Source organism: Xiphias gladius, chromosome 24, assembly GCF_016859285.1.
Source record: "Xiphias gladius isolate SHS-SW01 ecotype Sanya breed wild chromosome 24, ASM1685928v1, whole genome shotgun sequence".
Classification (NCBI taxonomy): domain Eukaryota; kingdom Metazoa; phylum Chordata; class Actinopteri; order Istiophoriformes; family Xiphiidae; genus Xiphias; species Xiphias gladius.
The window spans coordinates 13,003,081-13,028,175 of record NC_053423.1 but is presented as its reverse complement, the minus strand read 5'-3'; the positions used below and the strand labels follow the sequence as shown (position 1 = coordinate 13,028,175).

Here is a 25,095-nt window from a genome sequence, read left to right as displayed (position 1 = left end):
GAAGCCAGGACCTTTCTTTTTCTTTTTTCTTTTTTCGACAGCTCAGAAAGTGTAGTCATTTAATTCCCCCGCCCATGTCCTTGCTGAGGCAGACCGTGACCCAGAATTTTCCTGAAAACTGGCTTGATTCATAACGTCAAGAACTACCAATTTATCTACCCATCTTATAAATGGCGTATCCTGCTACAGCTTTGGGATCCAGGAGGCTTGGTGTCTTGAGATGAGTTGATAGTGTTTGCTATCAACTCCTCATGAGCTCGGTCAGTGTTATGGTCTGGACGTCCTGCCCCGTCTTCGTGCTATTGGTGCACTCGACACATACCCGTGTGTGATTGGATGAAAAGTCTCGCCGTCATCTTGGTTACCATATAAACCAGGAACTATCGGTGGAAAGAAGTGGTGTGTTGGCATTTTCGAGAAATTTAGATCGAAGTGCAGAAAAACCCGTTACGTTTGTCGTCGTGCGGGTCCACATTGAGCAGTCAGGCGTTTCGTAATGCAGAAACACCTCTACTAAGCGACATATTCTCTCGACAACCAACAACAGTGTAAGTATCTTCGTGAATACAGTGACTGAGGGCTGCCTCCAGTGAATTACATATACACTGAAATGTTTTAGGTTTTGATGAATTGAATAGTATATCAGTTTGCTCAAAGGCTAATATTGCAGTTCTGCAATATAAATAGACGATTCCTGAAAAATTTTCTTCCCCTCCATGTTCCGGTCTGCAGAGAAAAGAAAAGGTGCAAATACATGTATAGTTGGTTTTAAGAAACCTAATAGTCTGTCAGTAATGGAGTCATTTTAAGCAATGCTGACAGATAGAGAACTCTACTCCTAAAGATCACGATGCCCCAAAACACCAAGCTTTGCTGTAAAAGTTTTATGTACCTACACTCAGTTCCCATGTTATTATGTTCACCCCCAGCTTAATACATCTGACTGAAAAAGATTCTACCATAATAAAAGGTAGCAAATAATGTTTAGTTTTTGTTGAAACGGTTTCAGGAAGGTTCTGGAGGTATTAACAGAAGAGTTTGTAATATTTTGTTCACCCAATTATAATCAGTTAAGGTAACTATTAGTAACACCTCTCTTCATATAATGTCAGAACAGTGCAATGGCTCAGAAAATTCACACGTTTCCAAAGCACAATGTGACATCTTTTATTATATTATCATTAATATATAATATTATTATTATTATTATTATTATATTAATTGACTAACCACTTCAGCTTTAAATAACACCACAAACTCCAGCCTCTAAAATGAAGTCCAAATGAACAGTTCTTTAAAACAGTTTCATTAAATAACTATTATAACCCTCATGAAGGTAAGATTTTTTGCAGGACTGTTGCATCAGATTACATTACTTGTAGCAAGGTGGACCTAATAAACTGGCACCTGAGTTTATTTTCACCCAGCATTATTACAGGCTACTGTTTTCTTTTTTGTCTGCATGCCTTCTGGATTCAAATCTTTAGGGAAACAGTTTTGCATACCTGGTTTCTATTCCGTTTATGCAATCTTATGGATATCTTTGATACACATTTTCTAAAATGAAACTCAGTTGTGTAGCCACATGCATGCAGTAAATAAAAACTAGTTCGTGACTTAATATATTTCATGCAACGGTGTAAATTCACCCTTAAATTAACTTATATGGCACAGTGCACCTTGGTTCTAAGGCAGGTTTTACTGTACTGGGGAAGGAACCTAGGCCTTTTTAATCACCTTTGTTAAAAAAGTTAAACATTTTCCAGGCTTATTTTAGATCTTCAGTAAAGTGAAATTATGGTTATCACTGTTAATGACTAGAATCTATCATTACTCTTGTCATCTATGCATATGTCGTGCAAAAATGGATAAGGAATTATTATTTTATCAGCACCAACAGTGCAATTGTCAGTATATAATTCAAAATATAGTGTAACACATCTGTAGAAGTTTCAGAGAGGAATGACTACAGATGATGAGAGAGGATTCAAATGTGTAATTGCTTTGGCAATTTAGATATAATATTGAGATGTTTCTGCACTGTACAACATAGTTGGCAATTCTGAGAGCCTTCTGTGTCCAACTGTAAACATTACACATGGACAATTTCCTCTCTTCCTTTTGTTCTCCTCTCACTTCCTTTAATTTGCTGACTCTGGTTTCCAGCTGCTGGAGAACAATAGCTGTGCATACATCCTCCTTCTCTGCTGGCACTAACAGTGTTTGAAATGTAGGTGAAAACAGTGTTTTTAGTGTAAGGTAAGATTCAGGTCTCCCAAGGCAGCAGCAGTCTCCCATGAGAAGGCATCAGTCAGCACAGGCAGCCAGCCACGCTCCTTGAACATGCTAATTCAGTCTCTTTCCTCTATTCCCCGGGTGCCACTCTAGGCTCTCCACTGCTCTTGTTCTTCTTGGATGCACTTAGGTACTTTTTTCCTTTCGTATTCACCTCTCAGTTCTCCCGTGTGCACCTGCTTATGCATTTTTCTTTCTGTCACATATAAGCATTGTTTATTTTTCTCTGATAATCAATTACCATTTAAAAAGCAGGGCTTGGTAGATATTTAACGTCATCTGTCTAAGAATTTGGGTGGGAGTGAATGTTTCCTTTTAATCATTTTCAAATCTTTTAGCAAGTCAACAGGTTTGAGATTTCGTTATCATCAGACTTCACATCCCTGGCCCCTGGACTCATACTTGCTTTTTCCACAATTTTAAACAAAAGGCTACACTATTGATTGATGCAGTGTGTTGTGAGGGAGCCTGTCTGGAATTTAGAGCAGAGTGCTCACTGAGAAACAAGGATGTTGGATGGATGTAGGAAACACACACAGTGAGATTTAGCACTTTGTAAAGAAAAGTATGATACAGTAGTAGTTATACCTGGAGAGTGTAAATCTAGACATGCACATGCTTTGACATAAATGCACAGCCCTACTGCCTGGCATTTATTGTTACACAAGTGTAGTCACACACTTGCTTAGTTACATGTTGAGCCTAAGGATACTATTTATATTATTTGTAACTCATTCTCTTTATGTCTTCCCTGTGAGCTGTCAGGGTATTCAAAGAGAGAGCTCACGGTGTGAGGGCAAATGGCATTAGACTAAATGAGATGGATAGGAAGTGCACATACTGTGAAAGTAACACACATCGAAGGTGGTGAGAATGAATGTAATTATGTCAGCAGATGTATGTAAAAGATAAACCATCTGCCTGATCAAAACTGACTACTCCTCTCCACAGTATATATGATTGTGTATTAACTTGAATCCTTCCTGCAGATTTCACAAGTTGTCTCAGGCTACAGTAACAAGAATGGAGCTACATCCGTATTTGATTAAACTAAATGATCAGGTGTAACACTGAGACCCAGCTTTGAAATTCTCTCATTCTGAAGCTTGTTTTTCTCTTGATGTTTTTCCAGGCTGAGGAGGGAAAATGGGGAAGAAGGATGCCAGTGGGACCAGATTACCAGTTGATCAGTACCGGAAACAGATTGGTGAGTCTTCTGTCATCGTAGTGCTGGTTGATCAGTTTACTGATCAATAATAAATGAGTCAACTGTAATCAAATAATGCAACAATATTGGTATTGTCAGTAGATTTGATATTTTGATCTTGGTTGGAAACAAATTTTAAAAAATGCTCAGAATGCTTTTCTTTGTTTCGTAACTAAAGAAATTCCCTGGACTCTATGGGCATTTTCCATTAATATAGCATTTTGCATACTACATGATTGATCGTGTAATCAAAAACATAATCAACATAATAACTGAAAATTTGAACAATAAGGTCTGTAAATTTGTTCATGATGCTTTTTGATAGTGGAGATTGGTCTTTGACTGGTTTTGTAACTGTATGTCAACAAAAATCAATATTTACTGCTTGATGTGGGCAATCTTACCACAGCACAGTAATCAGCTCAGCGTTCTTTCATAGAAAAAAACTAATATCACACTTAATAAATCATATATGATACTGCGTTGCAGTCAGCAGTCCTGTAGTGGTTTCACATACCTTATACTGTATCCCAAACTGCCTAACAGCTCAACTCTTTTTAAGACCTTGATCAACATTGGCTATGTAAGAATTAGCGTAATTTATTTGTACAGTCCTGGAAACTTTTCCAATTTGTATTAGATTGAGAGGAAACTTAAACCAGACTCACTGGATTAGAACCAGTATACATGCTGTGGAAGTAATTACAGCATCTGAGGTCACATTACCAGCAGACAGCAAATTCCACGCTTACAAAACTGCCCCTTTGATATCATGTCAGAAACTGTTTTGTCAAAGAGAAAATTCTACTCTAATCCTGCAATACTTTGTTTCCCCATCTTTCCCCTTACATCACAAAGGCCTAACTCAGGCAATATGATAGGTATCAATCAAAAGTTTGGTCCCCTTTAGCATGCCAGCTGTGGTTGCTTGAAGATCACAGCTCATATCATGTCTTTTTGTTTTTGTTTTCCTCTTGTTGAGCAAAAAGCAAAAGGTTGCTAATGGCAAAGCTGGATAATTGTGAGCAGCTATGACTGATGCAAACAGAAAGGGAAGCTCTGTTCTCCTTTTAGGCTTAAAGATTTTACTTAAAATCCCAGGAGTGGTATATTGTGTGCATGAAATTTGGCTAAGTAGTTTTATTAGATGCAAAAGGCAACCATTTTTGGATCAAAGGAAGAAGATTTTTGCACAAAATGTGGTAAGACTTTTACCAAAGCTCTGGTATTGGTTTTGATCAATGAGTATCCTTATCAGGAACCCGTACAAGGGCTGAATTAGCTGAGAGGATGGACAGAATGAGTTCCTCCATAGAGATGGCAGCAATCACAGCTATAGAGGATGAGCTGAAGAGAGTGACACAATCCAGAGGACGAAAGTTACAAATCTAACAGGATAGTTTAGCTTTCTGCGAACTAAGTGTATCCATGGTAACTACAGATCCTCTGGCCACAGGAAGTCTGAGAAGCAGGTCCATTGAAAGAGTTGGTCCTCTTACATTTCACATTTCAGCTCAGACTTTTCTGCTTAACTATGACTTAGGTTGTTTTTCATCATTCAGTGACACAGGTAAGAAGACCAAAATTTTAAAACTAGGAAGACACCCTGGATTACGATGATGTCAAAGTACATCTATGGTGACTCCATACATTATCAGACACATAACGGACTTGCTTTACAATTCATATTTCAGTTTAGGCCACCTGTTTGAGTGTTACTAAGATTCTTAAGTATGGAGAACAAGAACAGTTAATCCCATCAATCAACAGCTGATCAGCCACACTACTACAATACAAGAAGTAGAGGACAGACTGATGGGTTTCAAGCACATTTTCAGAGATGAGATGGAACATGCAAGGGGAGAACCCAGATGAGCTAATATTTAACTTGTCCACTTAAATCTTCATCCATAGGAGCCACTTTGCAACAGTGGCTGACTGAGCACATTACAGAACCTTATCTTGTGGCCTTTCGTATCCAATTTGCTGCCCAATGTTAAAGATACCTGCAATTTCTTTGATCAGTCATCCAAGGTGAACATAATCAGGAGGATTCTGAAACTCTACTAGCTGCCTTAGATGTGTTATCCCTGCATATAAATAACCCTCTTGAGAGGATTTTAGAATCCTTGAAGTTGTTTTCTTCACTAGAGAAGTGGAAAAAAGATACCTGTCTGATAGAATGAACTGGCTGCTTTATTTAGTTCTGTGACTGGTAAATCACACAATATAAAACAGTTTCTTTCATGTGATATGTATATATACATATATATGTGTGTGTGTGTGTGTGTGTGTGTGTGTGTGTGTGTGTGTAAGCAGTTTCATCAGTTTACAAGAGGTTGAATGGAGATGGGTTTTCTATCTTAAAAATATCATAACCCTGTAGTCTTAATGACAAACTATTACCATATGGTTTTCTTTAATTTATCAATTAAATTTTCTATACTAATCAGCACCCCTCTCTGACGATTGCATCAATTATGACATTGTTCTGATTCCCTTCCTCCCTGTGGATGGCTGTTTGTTGGCCCCTGGTGATTCACATCCTCTGATTATCCGAGGTTTTTCCTGGTGGTGCTTTAGTGTTAACAAGGCTTATGAGAAGGTCTCTAACCTAAATGTTTTCTGTCGGTGCATGTTTTTGATTTTGCACCCTCTAATCACTCTCACATTGTTCTTTTTTATCAGATGCCCTATTTTTGAGTTTTTTTTCCATCTCATGCTGTTTCTCTAAAATGAAAAAAGGATGTCATCGTCAAACTGACACTGATCAGAATATTTGTCTTTCTCTGGCATGTGATAGCCTGTTGAGAAATTTCTGTGTTTTGTTTACTCTGCCAGACTATAAGTTCCTCGGGTCTCATAAAGCAGCGTGGCGGTTGCATATGTTTTCGTATTGGGACAGAAGAATGGGATTATTTAGCCTGCAGATATCTCTTAACCGTCTGCCATTGTATAAAACCCGGCAGGTCCAACAAATGAGAGACAGACATAACATAACAAGCTCATCTCCAACTGTCGCTTCCCTTACCAGGGGCACAGAAATCTTTTTTTTATCCTTTTTTCCTTCCCATTTAGTGTTTTTTTTTTTTTTTTTTTTTTTTTTTTTTTCTCAGCACATCTCATCAATTCAAAAATATGCAACAGAGGTATCAGGGACACTTTGGTCCTCTGTCTACCTCTGCCTCCTTCCAACCCCTCAATTTCTACCATTTTTCCCTCTTTTTGAAAAGGATGGCCATAAGGCAATTTCAGTGAACCACTGTTTAACAGCAAAAGTGGAAAACAGAGAGAGGGGACATACATTGGAGAGGGAAATGAAGTCTACAAAGATAGCATGGGGCTGGGTCTTCTGAGAGCTGGAATGGGCCACACATGGTAATTTGAAATTGTAATAGGGTGGCTTATTCATGGCACATCAGCAGTAGTCCAGGCTGGTTGTTGAGCTGTACCATCATCTCTGCTGGAGTGCTTTTTTCATGTCATATGGCCATCAAGGGGCTACTGTTGACACTCTCTTTATAAATACCATTATTAAGCCTGTTATAATTGACTGCGCCAAGCTGCCCTCAGGAGAGGCAAAGCTATAGTGTTCTTACATGGAAGTGCAAGTGGTCACTCTGTTGAAGTAATGATTGCTGCTGCCCGTTGAACAAGCTGGGGAGACATGTCAGCACAGATAAACACAATTAAAATTTCAAGTACAGAATGGTTAATTGGAAATTATTGGCTTTAGAAGGCATAATTTCATATTGTAAAAAGCTCACACCCAGGAAATTGTGTGTCTTGCAATTAAATGTGATAAATTTAGATGTAGGTGAAATATTTCCCTCACATCTGTAACTAGGCTGTGGTATGTCATCAAAGTATAGTTGTTCTCCTCTTCTCATTGTATCACAGATAATCTTTATTTAGTTGTTTTAAATGCTTTGACTGTAGGTCTCACATAGATTGCAAAAGTCACTTTGGAAAACTGGCCAAAAACAGACTAATTTTAAGTCGTAATCATATTTTCCATGTACGTCTAGGATTCCACCACCACCTGAGATTTGGCCTCTTCTCTCCTCCCCTGACATGATGCAAACGCAAAGGCATAAATATTGCCCATGTGTCTGTCATCAGCCCTCCAGTTCCACTACCATGCATTCTGGCAGATGCTAGTGATCTGCACCATGTGGTCACTGACTATTTGGCTGCCATGCCAGATAGACACAGAAGCAAAGCAAAGCATGGAGAGCTGTCAGACACTGTCAGTGCATAGCCGGAATTGTCCCAGGGTTCTCAGAGGGGTTCTCAGAGAGGTTCTCTGTCTGTCCAAATCACCCCATCACACTCCTTGTAGTGCATATGCAGGACGGTTAATCCCCATAGACACAAACAAACACGCATACGCTGAATCCCTCAGGCATATTAGTGTTTCTCTTGACACTCTCATGTGCTTGTTTGATGCCATTTTGCGCTCATGACAATTGTGTACAGTTGCTTTTTAAACATTACAGTACCGACTGGATTTTACATAGACCAACAGACGGTGTCAGTGGTAGCATTAGTGAATGTTGTTACTGTAATTCAAACAGGGTCTCTCTTTACATAATGAATGGATTGTTTCTCTAGAGCTATCCTGGCCCGAGGTCACATATCTGCATCCAATGGAGAAGCACCAGTTTTTTGTCATGTTTAAAACTTGGCACAACTTTAAAAAGAGGCTAATGAAGGTGTAATTGGCATTAGAGTTAATTTAAGTTTAATTTAGTTAAGTTGCTTGCTCCTCTAAAAACCGGTAACTATTTTATTTTTCAAGCCGGCATTAAGGGCTTGACATACAGAAGTCAGTGTTCCATGGGTTTCACTGATCTTCAATTAGAGATGAGCAACAAGCAAAGGTTTTGGTGGATTTTCCTGAAGAAGTCTACAACTTTAACAACTTTGTTTGTTCACATGCACATGTAGGTGAGGAATTTTTAATATGAGGCCTGATGTTTCTGCAGTATGTGGCATACTGGTTTAATGCAGCATTGAGTTGCACATTATTGCTGCAATAGCTGATTTTCCAGTTATTTGACATACGAAAATGTCTGTAGAGATACAAATGAGATGGCAGCAACTTGGGCTGCCACAGTGTGTGTGTCAGAAACATAATGCTAGTGGGTGAGCTCTTTTATAATAAAATAACGAAAAATGTCAGTTCAATTATCTTTTATTACATGATGCATGACTGAAACATAGACAACATAAATTATGCTAGAAATGTGCAAGACATGATTTCCTTTTACCACAAATAGATGCAATTCTTATACGCTAGAATCATGACTTGGCCTGGGGCAAGTGATGGTTCTCCAGCGGCATGAATCTGTCACAGATAGTTCCCTGCCTAGACTCATCAGAATATTAACATTTTGTAAAGGAATACTTAAATCTTTCTATTATATAACCTCTTAAAACTGGGTCTTTCCTGGCTCAAATAAAGCAAGGGTGGTACCTTAGCCATGAGATAATGAACCTGGATACATTTTTTAAAATATATCCGTGAATCGTGGAATTTTTTGGTCTTATATTTATACAGGACAGGTGGCTATAGAGCTTATGTGTGAACACTAATTTGGTGCTGAAATGGATAAGTTGACTAGTAGAATTATTTTCTTTTTGTACACTAATGTGCTCTCAGATTGCATATGATTTTTTTGTACATTGAAAATGTAACTAGATACTTCTTGTTGGTGACACAGTTTCACTCAACTAAAACTCCAAAGATGAATCAGATGGGTATGTTTTCAAACTTTAGTTAAAAAAAGACAACAATAGGTAATTCACAGGGGCAGCTTAATATTATCTTTTTGTTGCCAACATCTGATACAATCTCATTAAAAGAAAACACAAATGCAAAGGTCAGTAGTTGACAGGGAAATTAGTAGACAGCCGTAGTCTCTCTCCATCATCAGTCACTTCTGCCTGAAGCAACCATCTTGTGTTTCGCCTATTTATTGCTCCTGTTAATGTGGATTCTGCTTAAGCTTGTGTTTTATCCTACATTGTTGTCTTTCCACCCTGCACAACTCTGGACTTATTCTGGCAGGACTACATTTAATCATTTAATGCAGTGTCTTGAAATAGGTTTTATCATCACTGCCAGGGTCAAGTTTTTGTAAAGATGGCACAGAATTTGAGGGTAACAATCAAAATATTCAAACGGTTGTATATATGACACACACATTTACTACTCATGTTTCTTTTCATTCAGACAAATTGTGATACTCTCAGATACCTACACCTCTTCTAGCGTCAGTTTAATGGCCACGTTGTGTGGCATACAAATCACATACCTTTTCCCCACCTTCAATCACATGTGGCTAATTTTAGCTAATACCCCCCCTCCCGTCTTGTTATGCTAGGTAGAAAATTAGCTCAGGGTAAAAATGAATTTCTCCTCAATCTTAATCAGACACCCTTTATAGTTAACTGAAGTGACGCAATGATGAAAAACCACGAAACACATTTAAGGGAATCTACAGTAAGTGGTTAGGAGGTGGGGGCCACATTCACTTTTCTCTTGTCCTCTTGACATGAAATCATGGATGACTTCAATGAAAGGCACTCTCAGGGAAGCCTCTCAGCAGGCACTCTAGGCCGCCTTACAAAGGCTAATGTTCCTCTGAGACACGGCATTGTCGTTGCTGTACAGGAGGACAGTGATGCCTTTTCAGTGTGGCAGGCGGAAGCAGGGAGGGATGGGAGGACGGCATGTAGCCCAGCGCAGGTAGATAATTGGTGACAGAAAGTGTCTACAGCACTGGTGTAGCAGCGGAACAGCAATGACAAATAGGAGTGCTCATAATCCCAATGCAATATCATCAGGACTGTTGGTGTGTGTGTGTGTGTGTGTGTGTGTGTGTGTGTGTGTGTGTGTGTGTGTGTGTGTGTGTGTGTGTGTGTGTGTGTGTGTGTGTGTGTGTGTGTGTGTGTAGGCTCCAGACCCACACAAACAAACCACAGGAGAAAGGCAACATGAGGTTCTGAGAAATACAGTGCTGTACTACAACAACACTACAATACAGTCAGATGTAATTCTCTGGCATTTCTCCTCCATATAAACTATTCATACTCCTACTTGGTGTAATTATTCTGTTTTTGCTCCAGTTAAGTATTGATTCTTACCGAATGGTTATGGGTGTATTGGGTAGTGATGCTTTTTGCACATAAACGTAATTTCTCCATGTAGACGTGGAACAAGTTTAGCCCCACGCATGCAATGGTGCATGTTGTGGAAGCAGTTTGTGTAAAATCTGAAAAGAAAATATGCTTTTTAAATTTAAACCCCAGCTTGCTTAAGTTCTGATATTGTTTTGTCTTTTAAGTACCTTTGTGCATTTCTGCTGCAGAAAAGGTACCTTGAGAACACAGATTGCCAAACAAAGTGAATTAGTATCAAAACAGAATGTACAGATTGTTGAGTTGTGGGCTTCGTTTTTGAATCTAAGTGTACAACTTTATTCTTTCTTAACTGGGTGCAGGAAAGGTTAAAAAGAGAGATAATGGTTTTCTATAGGTTTTTACTCGGGTTACTCGGGCTTGCACATTTGATTATTGCTTCCGTACATGTGGATTGCCAATTCCCAGATATCCAGATATAACATATATCAGATATAACAGTTAACTGTCAGTTAGCATGCTCATTAGCTCCCTGTGCCACTTTGTGGTGTGGGCACTTTTATAGGAGTTGAACTATTCTGTAGAAGTTAAACAGGCTTTAGAGCAGCCATGTGAGGCCAATTAAGTTTCAGCAATTCTCGGCATGTTACACACAAGACAAGATACTTACCTCTTATATTCCTTTGTTCAATTTTACACCTCTCGCAGTGTATCTGCCCCTCTGTTCTTTTTTTCTCTTGGATGTTCGTCTTGTAGTATTTTTATGTAGCTTCCTGTAGGTTTTCATTATCACAACCAGCCATTTTGTAGTCTGAAAGTCCTCGCACATTTTCTGTGAATGGAGATTAACCTGAGGTGCCCTCCAATCAAATTTCCCCCTCTCCACTTTCTGACAAGTGGAGGAGACATCCAGTGGCCCTCCTAATGAATTCCCACCAACTCACTGTCTGCTCCTGGCAACATTCTCCCCATTTCTATTAGCCCTCCACTGAGTCAGACGGAGGTGGAGGAGGACTCTGTGACCAGGAGGGATGGAGAAAGAGTTGGGAATTGAGTGCAAGATCTCAGAAAAAGAAGCAGGGGAAGTGAGATGGTTGAAAAAGAGAGAGTGTGTGTGGTTTGCAGTGCTTTCTGTTTGTTTTCAGGATCACAACATGCACACTACTCCTAACCACCCCTACCTCACTAGCTCATTTGGATTCTTCAGCCCATCATCCATCAGAACTTCTTACCTAACCTTAACTCTCACCCTAATCTTAGTCTAATCCTATCTAGATTTAACTCGGAAATACAATATCATCTATAAGGACCCGATGATAGGTCCACAGTCTGAGCATTTAAATAGGTTCTCACAAAGATAGAAGTACAAGAACACACACACACACACACACACACACACACACACACACACACACACACACACACACACACACACACACACACACACACACACACTGTTCAGCAAGCTGTTGCTTTCCACTCTATTGTTAGCAAAGTTCCTTTTCCTGCAGTGTGTTGTTTCTAATTAGACCAAGACAGCCGGCTTTGTCTCATGTGAAGCACACAAACACACACACACACAGACACACACAGACACACACACAGACTTTACCAGGTCGCTGGTTTGCCCAAAAGACTCACCCTTGAGAGTTGAGCCCATGGGAAGTCAACCAAGCAGAGGCGAACTGTGTGCAGCTCAGGCCAGAAAAATTCTCTGTATTTTGGATACATGTGCAGAATTCAACTTGGGGGTAAATTTAATTGTAGAACTTGTGAAATTTCAGCGTTACCTTCAACCTTAGTTTATTATCGCGTGTATTCATTTGTTAACCATGTGATAATATTACAAGGTACAGTAGCAGTCATAAGACTTAAAAGGCTTGGAGCTCCTTCATCACTGCCTCAATTAAAATATTTCAGTCTTCAATCAAACTTGTCCATGAGTTGCATTATTCTTCTTGCATTATTATTCTTCTTCTTCATCTGGAGAAAATATAAATGGATGGAAACTGCTATTGTAGCCGGCCTTGAAATTGCTGCAGAACTTAATATGACATCAAAACATGGTATTCAAAATTACAATCAGATAGATTTCCAATCATTTGATTTGTGTTTTCCAATTTCTTCTCTCTTGCAGGTAAGCAGGACCACAAAAAGACAAAGTTGGTCTTAAAGGCCACAAGGCTGAAAGCTGAAGCAAAGAAGAATTCCTCTGGATTCAGGGTGAGATTTGCCTTAATCTGGATGTACTTTCTGTTTCAGATTACTGATGTCTGTTATTTGCATGTCTTCTTCTTTTTCTGCCTGCCTGTCTGTCCTGGCCCATCTGCTTATTTGTCTTTCTGCCAACCATCTTCTTTCCATTTGTCTGTCTGTCTGCCTGGCTGTTTGAGAGGGTATTTCACTAGATCACTTTTCATATCCTAGACTCTTAGCTCTCTTACAATTTACTTTAGGTCTTTTGGGAATGTAACGATATATATCCACCCGAAATGATGTGTTGATGAATAAAGTTTACAATACTCTATCCTGTCTACAAAAAAAGAAGACGACCAGTGTTTCCTCTAGGATTTTTTTCAGCAGTGGGGCGAAAGGGTTAATCAGGGATGGACTAGGAAAGAAATTCAGTCCTGGACATATCTGCTGGGACCAGGGGGGATGGTTGCTTGAACCCAGTCCCAGAACACGCATGCTGCATGCTCTCATGCTTACTCTGAATGACAAGCACACAGAGAGGGGTGGTAAAGAGACTGCCAGGGACGGTCAGATGTTTTTTTTGATGGTCCACTGGCTCACCGATGCAGCGGCCTACCTGGATGATGCATGCGGGTAGTACGCTGGCGGTGGGAGTGAATATCAATGGATAATAAAAATCTATCTAACTTAATGTTAGCTAGTTAAGTGTACTTTTCTCTCTTTTCTCTTTCTTTTTCACTTCCTTCTCTATCTCCCTCTTGCTTCAGCCGGATGTTAACACATGTATCCACTTCCTGTCCCTTTGTTTAAAATTAAGAGCCCTTTGCAGAGTCATGGAATTGCAGCATCATGACATTTTGCGACTTTAACAAAAAGCGGCCCGCTACTGCAATATGTATATAACAGAAACACTGAAGACATAACTCGTAGCTTTTTAACATATAAGGAATTCCTGGAAGGACTAAAATTCAAGAGTTTCCTGATTCATTTAATGGTAAAAGAGTTATGGGGACGGACAAGGAGAGAAAAAGAGAAAAGGGAGCAATATAAAAAGCAGAGAAGAAAAAGAGAAAAAAAATTAGAAACTGTTAAGATAAAGTTGGGTAATGTGAAAGTAAAGGGAGGTGAGGGTGTTGCTAAGTTAGAAAAGTGTGCTGCTTTGTCACACTGCAGCGATTAAGAGCTGCTTTGCTGGCAAAGATGGATGACTCCACGTTTATCACTCTGGCAAACATGCCACTGCTGTTTATGCTTTTCCTCATTCATATGGCTTACCCATAAACAATTTTACTATTTCAAGGTTTTCCATATAGAGTAAACTCTTGCCAATGAAATAGCTTGTGAATCTACAGTCTTAGGTTTTAAATCCATTTTGAAATTGCAAATACCATTAGATGAAATCAAGTCCTCAGTTATTTTCGTAGTTGTTTTTAAGTGAAAGTCAGTTGTAATGAAATTTAATGCAGACATGCCTACTGTTATTTTTTTATGTTTATTTTCTTTAATGGCAATGAAAATTGGTTTGCTTTACAGTACATCATAAGCCAAAAGGCTTCACTTCCTCATTAAGCTTCAGTTGGCATGTAGTACACAGAGAGGAACAAATCATAGTGAGGATTAAACACTGGGTGAAATGGTCAGGTTTTAAAATATGCATCTCTTAGACACGCAAGGCCTCATTAAGCACGTCTTTAATCCAATTAGATTAGTCCATATCTTGAAATATTGATATTGCTCATGAATAATTCAGGTTTTTCACGCCCAAGACGAGGGGAATTTTCAGAGGTTGGATTAAAAATACCTCTGGGACGAGGATATTAAACTGACTTAGACCTCTTGGCCTCGAGTTCGATTGAAATTCAGCCCAGATGTAATGGATATTTGGACACGCTTGCTTTCCCATCTAGTCCTTTTAGCGTTATATAAAGTTGTGATTTTTACACAGCTCTGTGATGACAGTAGAAAGCACCCTCCCACCTACCTCCACCCCTCTGTCTTTGAACCTTTGGTTGCAGGCAATGATTTGGCTGTGGTTTTATATAGGCGTGTTACTCTGTGCGTAAAGCTTCTCTTCTCTTCTCTTCTCTTCTTTTCTCTTCTCTTCTACCATCTCTCTGGTTGAGATGCTGGTCTCAGATGCAGCTGGCATCTCAGAAGGGCCAGCAGACATGCGGGCACAGAGAATCTGGCAGCTACCACGGCAGGCTGTCTCGGGGCTGTCCTAGTAGCAAGGCAGTCTGGATGAGTTGGCAGAGAAAAAATGTGGCGAGACTGGGAAAAGAGAGAGTGAGAAAGGGAGAACTTCTGTTCCGCAACAGTGATCAGTTGTCTGGGTTGCACAAAACATTGACCTGAGAAGTGGCGGAAACCCACCACCTGTTGTATATATGCTTGCTTTCATACACACGTTGAATCGGGGTGTGTTTATGGAAGTAGTATTGGTAGCCCGAATACAAATCTGCAGCTCCTCTAAATAGCGGATGGCAAGAGGTCACAACAGCAGATATCAAGAAACTGGCAGGAGGTCTTGCCACAGTCTCTCCTCAGGTTGCTCAGAGAAGAAAAAGCACCTTCGAAGTAGCTCCAGCACACTAGCTTCCAGCACAGGAAACAAGCCTGCTGCCTTGTCTAATTGGCACACTAGCCTTCTGTTCAGTTCTGCACTGTTTTCCCTCAGTCTTATTTAGCCGCTGAGCCTAGAAAGTTGGGAAAAAATTGCTTTTGGAATTGGCAGAGGATGAAGGCTACCAGCTGTCATTTGTGAATGTATGTTGTGTGGCAAGTAAGACCATATAGAACAGGGTTTTTTTTTTTTTTTTAGTTGAACAGAATTAAAACATTTTTTACTCTTTTTATGATTCCACCCTGTTTCATCTCTTCAGTTTTTGGTAGCGATATGCTTATACCATTAATATTTCTTATGTCATGAAGCTGATAATTTTATCTTAAAGGAGAGATTCTCATTAACAAGTGCAGCAATTATTGGCAACCATCCAGAGTCATTGCTAATAAACTCTAAGTAAAAAGTATCAGTGAGGGATGATGTGCTGAAAACCTGGACCCAAACTGTAGCATCTGCTTCAGCCTCTAACTGGAGCGAGTTTCTGGATCTGTGCTGGCCATTAGGTTTATGAGGGCGCATTCACACTTTCTAGTTGACGAGAAGCGTTGACAGATAGCCCATGGGAATTTGTAGGTTCTATGCTTTATGAAGAGACTCAGTGAGTTGTGATAGTGGTGATAAGGCTTTTCCTGTTCAGAGTCTTTTTATAAGTGTCCCTAAAGCATGAGGAAAGGACACGGCTATATAAAAAAGAGTCTTAGTTATGTAAATGGCCTATACGTTTCACTTAAGATAATTATCTGATATGAAGTGAAAGTAGGTTATGGCTTATGGCGAAATTTGACAACAGCATATCTATGTATAACAGCTGCTATGATGACTTAGATTTGTGTTGAAATGATTAGTCCATTGATTGATTAGACGATCGACATTATCAAAAACAACTTTGATAATCAATCATTGTAAGTCATTTAGCAAGCAAAAATACATGACGTTCTGTGTTTTCATCCTTTTAATGTGTGAGAATCCCCCCTTTTTTTCTATAATTGTAAATTGAATATTTATGGTGTGTTTGTTCGGCAAAACAAGTTATTTGAAGAAGGCTCTGGGAAGTTGTGTTAGGCGTTCCTTTGCTATTTTCTGACATTTTATAAACAAAATGGTTAATTGAAAAAAAAATTTAAATAGTATAATCAGTACTGAAAATAATCATTGGTTGAAGCCCTACAAAAGACATCGAATGGAGTGTAGAAGTACAAGAAGGTAATGCTATCAGTGACTGAGGAAGATACAAGATGTATTAGCTGAATGCTGTACAAGAAAGCAATGTGGCTTAAAGGTGGCAAGTTGCCAAAAAATTACAGCGACATTCATTTAAGCAGTCATGAAATATAACCTAATGGCTGGTTATTTGTCACTGTGACTTGTACAGATGGGACATGCTTACCATCCGCAGCCCAAATGCACCAACACTTGTTTGTAGCTCGTGTCTCTCTGCCACCCACATACAGCCACAAACACACTGAAACTGTTGCTTAGCACATAGGCACATACAGACTGACCTACACATACACACATGTATACGCACACAAACAAACCCAAGAGGAGAATAAAAGGCGGACCAGATGAGGGGATGTCTGTTTTGCTGTGGCTTATCGCCAGGGTGATAGAGACCCAGCTCCCAGCATGCTGAGTGTGCTGCAGCTGCCGCCGGCGCTGAGAGAGCGACATGATGAAGATGACGATGTGCTTGGGCCCCATCCAGTGGTCTCCATCAGAATTTGGGCAGAGAGCCTATGTTTGTGTCTGAGTGTGTGTGTGTGTGTGTGTGTGTGTGTGTGTGTGTGTGTGTGTGTGTGTGTGTGTGTGTGTGTGTGTGTGTGTGTGTGTGTGTGTGTGTGTGTGTGTGTGTGTGTGTGTGTGTGTGTGTGTGTGTGTGTGTGTGTGTTTGTGAGACAAGGCAAGAGTCAACACAGTGGGCCAGTCTCCTTGAAAACAATGATCTCAATCAAGTGCAGGTGCTTTCCACCACTCAAGTGTTTTCACCAAAACCCCTCCAGCTTGTTTTCATAGACGAGTCACTGTGACCAGCTGTTACTCTCTCTCTCTGAAACCTGAGGCAGAGAAGGGGGGAGCTGGATTGTAATTTTGTGTGTCATTGTGTTTCAGCAACGATTCAGTGAAATGCGTACCTATGTCAGAAGCACAACATTTTCTTTGCAATACTGTTGACAGAATTACAAACGCTTCTCTTTGTTATGATTTTCAAAGCTGCAAGAGAACACAAGAAGAAGCAGAAAACAATCAAGGCTCTGTGATTTGATAACAGTTCTCTTTTCTCCAAGGCCTAGGCAAAATAGAAAAGTAAATCAAGCGGTGGGAGCCTGGCGGTTAATATATGAAACTAAAGTGCATGAAATTTAAAAGTTTTCCAATTAAGCAAGGACTTTAAGCTGTTTGGAGGCTGTCAGGATGTAGATAAATGTGGGCTGAGGCTAATGAAGACCAATGCTGCTGATGACTAGGCACTACAGCATGTATACAGATAGCTGTGGATGCTGTGACGCCTTTTAATTGTCACCCCCACCACCACTGCCCCCTTCATCAGAGAAGAATTATTATTATCCCCCCACACCCCTCATTTGTGCTAAGCCTTATCTCTCACTTGTTCTCACTCTTGTTTTTCATTCTGTCTTTTCTCTCTGCAATTTGGCCAGTGGGTTGAATTTGCAGTCCTCCCTGTGTATGCCCTCTTTGTTACTGAACTAATGTTTTTATCAATTTTTTTTTTTTTTTCTGTTTTGCCTTCTGTTTTTTTGACATCAGTCATAGTTCTTTCTTTTTAGTCTTGTTTGCTGCTTTTCTGTTTGTCATTTACCCTCATTGTAACCTTGTATCACCTCAGCCCGTCACACATGAATACACAGCATAATGGGACATTACAGGCTGATTTAGTTAACATGGTTCAGGTAGTTTTTCCCACAAGTGTCTTAAAGATTCAATAAATAGAAGAATACAATTATAGATATCTGCAGAAATTGAAATTGCATGTTATGAATGAGTTTGTGTACAGGACTCAAATCATATGTTCTGAATTCAAAGGTTGTGTCACCTGTGCTTGCATTGCCCAGTTTGCATGTTAAATCTAATTTCCAAGTTCAAATTTTTTTGTTTTTGGGTAAAACCTCCAATCACACTTTATTCTTCACTCTTTTAAAGCTCTCCAAGCTCTCCAGTGTTGATTAGAAAGTTTTCTGCTAATGAGTTCTCTTGATAAAGAATAACTGGCATCGTTCAATACTCTGAGTGGCCCTAATGAAACTCCTGCTGATGAAGATTGTAATCGTGTGAGCACCACATAATGAACGAGCGCTCTAAATTCCCATTTTCAAGTTGAATGCCACTCCTCTGGAAAGCCTCAATTTGTTTGACAATTAACCAATAGAAAATCTACAAAAAATAAATTAAAAACTAAAATAGGCCATTTTGTTGAAGAAAGTTTAACTTCTCAGTCAAAATGTCAGAGGAGCTGTGGAGACTGATTGCAGACTATAATGCACTATTATATTGCAGTCAGTCAGTGCTTGGTTTCTGAGATATGATACGGTACATTTTACTGTGCTTTTTCTTGGATGTGGCTCTGGTTTTACTCCACAGTATGTGGAGCGCTTTGCATCAAGAGAAAACCTGAAACAAATCAATTATTAATTCTTCAGAGGTATGTGATGTGCTGTCCTAAAGCTGGCAGTTAAACCTAACATTAGCCCTGGCACAGTTCAGCCCAACCCCAGGATTAAGGAGATACTGTGTCTCAACTTTCTAGTACACCATAACTGACATTACACTTTGTGTTTTTTATTGACTTGAGGTGAATATACAGTACACAATACATTATTTATGCTATTATAAATTCTGTAGTTTAACTGCATTATGTTTGTCATCGGTGTCACCTGAATCATTTCCCACCGTGAATCTCTAAAAGCTGAGAGTGTTTGTGTCATTAGTGTGCAAATGGGTCTATCAGACTGAGAACACTTACTGTGGGGACATGGTTTATTTTAAAGAGCCTGAAACCTTTTCCAAAAAAATGCAGGTAAAATTGAAAAACACATCTGTTTGTCTGTTTTGGCCTTCCATCAGCCCTTAGCTTTGGTTTTCCACTGCTGCAAACAAAGCTTTAGAAAAATGCTCTTCAGTGTGAATAGCTGCAGAAACACCAGTCCTGTGTTGCTCTGTGGACAGGAAACACTGACATAGTATTAGCAGCTTGCTAACCTTTTTAAAACAAAACAAACAGGGCTGATTGCTTGTTTTTATATGTAAAATGTACAACACACATATTTCTGTCTGTGTAAATATCAATTAGGATTAGATTAAAAAAGGATTGATTGAGGTCTCACTTCAGCAATTCATCAGTTACAGAATAAAGTCACAGTTTCAAACTGTGCAGTCATGTAACCACCAAAACTGAAAGAGAAGACAAAAGGTTTTCTTTAGTCATCACTTATCCAGCAATGCACCAGAGTTTATTTCCTCTCCTCTTTTACATTTTTAAAGACCTTTTTGTTGTTTTGACACTTCAGTGTGAATAGAAAACATTAAGAACACAAACTGAAATAAGTATAGACAGGAAGTGTTTGACCCAGCATTTTTCTGTTTCCCTGTAGCAGTGTGGACAAAACATTTGAAAATGTTTGACATGTTTGCATCTTTGTGCCAAAATGTTCTTTCACTTTTAGGTCTGAAATGAATGAGTGACGACTGATATTAATATAAATACTTGTCTTTAAAGCAGATTGATACAAACAAAAATGCCAATTTTAGATATTTAATTTTTTGCTTTTTTGATAAACAATATATTCTTGCTCACAAAGTCAGACTGATAAGAAGTCTATTAGTAATGCAGCAGATGTAGATGAAAAGAGAGACAATAGGGACTTGGCAAATATAGACATAAATAATAATAAATAAGCACAATAATTACAGAACAATACAAACATATTCAAAGAAAGTAGAGCCTCTCCTAAGTGTAAAGACAGAGAAGGGACCAGGCAGGTATATAAATAGTTCTATGGAAGAACACTGAGTCTTAAAATGTTTTTCTTTTCCCCTCTCAGGATGCGTTCCTTGTCATTGTGGCAATCCTATTCTTTGTGCTCTGCGTCTACGCCTTCTTCTACCTCAACCTGAGCACTGAGATTAACCTGGATGTGGATTAGTAGGAGGTGGACCGTGTTCTGTCAACTTTCCTGATTACGGTCACAAGACAGTGTACAAAGTGTTTTCAGTTCGGGACAGGTGGACACAGTCTGTCAGTCTTTTTTTATACACTTTGTTGTTGACATATTGATGATGAACTGCCTCTTAAGAGAAATGTTGCAATGCATTAAACAGTTAACGTTTCAGGCCATTTTTGAGATTTGACATACATTTTCTCCTGTCCCTTTATTTTCTGCATGGGAATATGCAATGAAACTGTAATCATTACTGGACTGGCATTTATTATACTATAGTTTTACATCTATAAATGATAGTTGTTTTTTTTTTTCATCTTTTCTTTCCCGTGAAATAGCTTTAATTCCTGTTCCCTAAAATAGTCAATGACTTCTTGCTTCACGGCACCTTTAAAACATTCTGCTGCAAAATCTACATTCAGCAAAGAAAATTAGCCTCTTTTTACACAAATCTTCCAAACCACTGTTGAGACCAAGTTCTGTTAATCATATTCTGCAGAGTTACGTCCCACTGTTGTTTCCACTAATAGAAAAATGTCAATCTCCCGCTGAACCTCTCGTCACATTAAGACAAACACTTGCCTCACATTCCAGTGCACAAACCTCTCCTCACAAATATCGGGAGATCACAAAGTGTGAGATTAGAATCCACAAAGCCCTTGTCCTGATTGAACATGTGTGCTGAATACAGAACAACACATTGTACCTGGTGCACATACACACTACAGCACTTAGGCAGACATCCACAGGATTAGCATTACAAATATGATGCTGTTCTTTCATTTGAATGGAAATTACAGACGAGGGTGATGACTGAATAGAGGTGAGGCTACATGTTTCTCATATGGAACACCTTGATGATTTTCCTCTTTTCAAATATATGTATTGTTTTCCCCTTAAGGATGTGATCTGTCTCTGTAGAAAGGAATTTGAAGGTTTTTCAATGCTTCTTTTTCCCACTTATTTAGTCTTTGTGCACCAGGCCTGCAAGATGCATGGACATAAAACGCTATACCAAATACACAATAGGCCTTGTGACTTCTTTCGTTTCTAACATGTTTTTTTTTTTTCGACTGAGTTTTTTTTTTTTTTTAAAACAAGTCTGTCTGTGCCCAATTGTGTTCTGTGGCTCATAAGATTCTCGAAATGTGAGACAGTTTCTGCCTTTTCTCTTCTTTTCTCCCATGACCCTCCGACCTCCAGTAAAAGACTACATGTCAAAGAAACCATTATGATAAGCATGCACCCGTACCCTCACCCAGTGGCTTTTATCAGGCCTTGGTACATCCAGACCCCCCTCACATGTGTAACAATAGACAGCCCGGCCTAATAGACCTTCATACATGACACCTGTTATCTAAAAGGTCACCATTACCAAATACAAGAGCTCTGACATCAGCACAGTGAAAAAAATCTCGCAGCACAGCGTATTTGTTCAGAACCATGTTTGGCAAGATGAGATGCAAGCTATTTTTTAAAGTAGTGTAATGGTTAGTGCTACTTTTGAATTGGTTTGTATGGTATATACAAATTTTATGGTTTGCTTAGTCATTACGATTCGGTTACAGCATGCTGTGTGATATATTATTAATTATCTCTGTATTTCTTTTGTTAAATTGCTTTTAAAATCAAAATCATGTATCTCTTTATAAGGAAATAAAAATGATGTATAACTGAAAAAAAGATTAAAGGACCTTCTCAGTTTTAATTAATTTAATGTAGTGAATGCATGTTTTGTGAACATGAGTGTGAATCAAGCTATGTGTCAGCTTCTGGTTACGTGAGAAAAAGGCGTGTTGTTTAAATTTCTGGGTTTTTTTTAACTTTTAGATCTGGACCCTTTAGCTGATGCCTCTAGTGCAGACAGATGGTGTGATAAGCATCAACATATAGATTAGATAAAAGCCAGTAGTATCAAATGTTTTCAAATCCTTGGACATATCTAAGGCCATTATGTGATAAAGTGATTACTATAATGGCAAATATTAAATGACATAAAAGAAGGGTTTGTATTTAAACACAGTGACAGCTGATTAGACTGTGCATACTTAAGATAACACCTTGACATTAACTTCAACTACCAGTAATGTTTAATTGTACTTTATCCCTAAAGGCTTATATCAGCTCTTAAATGCAGGTGTAGTCGTTACTTAGAGTCTTAAAAGTTAATGAATAAAAAATCTTAGTGTCGATTTACTTTTATGGCATATAAGCTTGCCATTATTCCTCTTAGATCATTTTTTTTTCCTGAGCTATAAACAACAGTGTTCTATCAGCCATGGGTTATTAAATTGTACCTACTTCTTTGGTCTACGTGTCATGTCATGGCCATTCCTTATTAAGAGGAAATCTGCTTGTGTGTCAACAAGTGAAATAGTCAGGATGTTGACACAGGATTCCCTCAGTGAGATGCTACATGAGATCAGATGCGACAGTAGATTGTAGACATTCATTGTTGCTCTGGGCTCAAAATACATACAGCAGCGTTAATCCACAACAATGAAAGAAGGACACGAGTTTGACGTCAGTGCATGTCATGTGACTTATCTCTGCTAATTGACGGTGTCCCACTGACTTCTGTTCGCAGCAAGTCAAACAGGGGAAATTAATCAGGCGGTAGCAGTGTATGAGCATTAAGCACGACCTCAGCAGCCTTCCACAGGAGTTGAATGCACCGAAGCTTTACCCACCATCCTGTGACAAATGAGCTAGGCGCCACGCCCCTAAACCCTACTCATTAGTCATATGAGGTATGTCACCAAGAGTAATTATACTTAGCCCAAAACGTGTAGAGGCGGCAACACACACACACACAACATGTAATGTTGCTGCACTTTCCCACATTTTAGGCAGAAGGAAACATTCTCATACATGTACTGTATGGCTGTTAACCGAGACATGAATCATAATTATGATTGCTGGTGAACCCGACACCGCAAACTTAGAGCATGCTGGGTTTGGCTTACATGGTATTTGCTCTTGACATAAAACAAACACATGCATTTTGTCACACTTTCTGTCTGTACCATGACATCATGTGAACATAAATGCACACTGACCTCAGTGTATTTTCTGTTTAGTTTCTAAGATGGTGTTTACCTCTGTTGTGGTGCCATTAGTGTGTGTGTGTGTGTGTGTGTGTGTGTGTGTGTGTGTGTGTGTGTGTGTGTGTGTGTGTGTGTGTGTGTGTGTGTGTGTGTGTGTGTGTGAGCGCATACAGAAGGCTTGTGCAGCTGCTTTTCTAGACAGTGTGTTCATCTGTGTGTGTATTTTCAATATTCAGAACCATGCCTGTTGCCACGCTCCAGTGGAGCGCTTAGTCTCTCTGACGGACTGGTGAAAAGTGAGGAGGGTCAGTCCCGCCAGGAGTTCATTTAGTCCCTATCTCTATCATACACACAGACACACAGTCTCTCTACAAGTCACTTTGACAGGGATGCTCTTCACTCCCACTCTCTCTCACACATACATATACACACAAACACACAAACACACTACTGTGCTCCCATTAGGGAGATATAGTGAAAAGACAGGACTGATGATGCATGTCACAAAGTACTGCTGCTAGTCTCACACATAATGTCTCCTCCCTTATTCTTGCCCTCCACCTTCCCCCTTTTCCGTCCCCGTCTCATTGATTTGCTGCTTTACTGCATATGCTTTAAAATTAAAATATGTAGATTTCTATCATGTTAGGGACTTTGGTGTACACATGTAGAGGTTCACAGTGACAGCAGACATAAAAGCAAAAATTTCTGTTTGACACTATGTGGCTTGATGTATATTTGGAACCTGTAGCTCATTAATAATTTTATATTATTCTTTGCAGACTTTCATGCAGTGAGTGATGTTGAATATTTTTGTGTTTTATGAATATGTATATATTCAGAGTTCTGTATTGTTTTGTATAAAAGTCTTTGTCCTACAAAGGATTTTCCTATATAACCACTGCACAACCAAATGCAGGTATCTGCAGACTTTAATACGACACACAAACATGACCATGTCAGTACTGAACTTGACAGTGATACTTTGGTGTTTAATTCTCCTCCGACCTCTGTTGCCTTTGTGTCTGATATGAATGCATTAGCAGGATTGTGCTGTGCGGTGGATTAGAAACTCCCCCGTGCTTTGTGAGGTGTGTGGTAATGCCAGACTTAGTGGATTCTGCTGCGAATCGCATCCTCCTATCGCCTTCTTAATCCCTGATGCGCTGCCTAATGACACAGAGACTGAAGAACTCAGCAGGTGAGCAGAGAAAGGCAGGGAGGGCAGGGAGAAAGTGACAGAAAAGTTGTGAAGGCACAAAAATACTTAGAGGCCTGAGAGTGTCTTGATATAAAACTGACTTACTATTAGCTGACTGACACTAAAGGCATTGCTGATCTGTGTCTGCGATGTCACAATATTTGTGATTTGAAGGAAATGTGCGTGTGCAAGTTTTGGCTTTTCAC

General features: G+C 39.3%; 1 protein-coding gene across 1 annotated transcript; it reads left to right on the top strand.

The window, feature by feature from the left end:
- The first annotated feature begins 249 nt into the window (after positions 1 to 249).
- Positions 250 to 20,831, top strand: triqk (triple QxxK/R motif containing). The gene is made up of 4 exons (XM_040122103.1): positions 250 to 548; positions 3,428 to 3,502; positions 12,786 to 12,871; positions 20,525 to 20,831. Exons 2-4 carry the CDS (start codon positions 3,442 to 3,444, stop codon positions 20,624 to 20,626), a joined length of 249 nt encoding a protein of 82 aa, XP_039978037.1. The 5' UTR covers positions 250 to 548; positions 3,428 to 3,441; the 3' UTR covers positions 20,627 to 20,831.
- Positions 20,832 to 25,095: the final 4,264 nt, after the last annotated feature.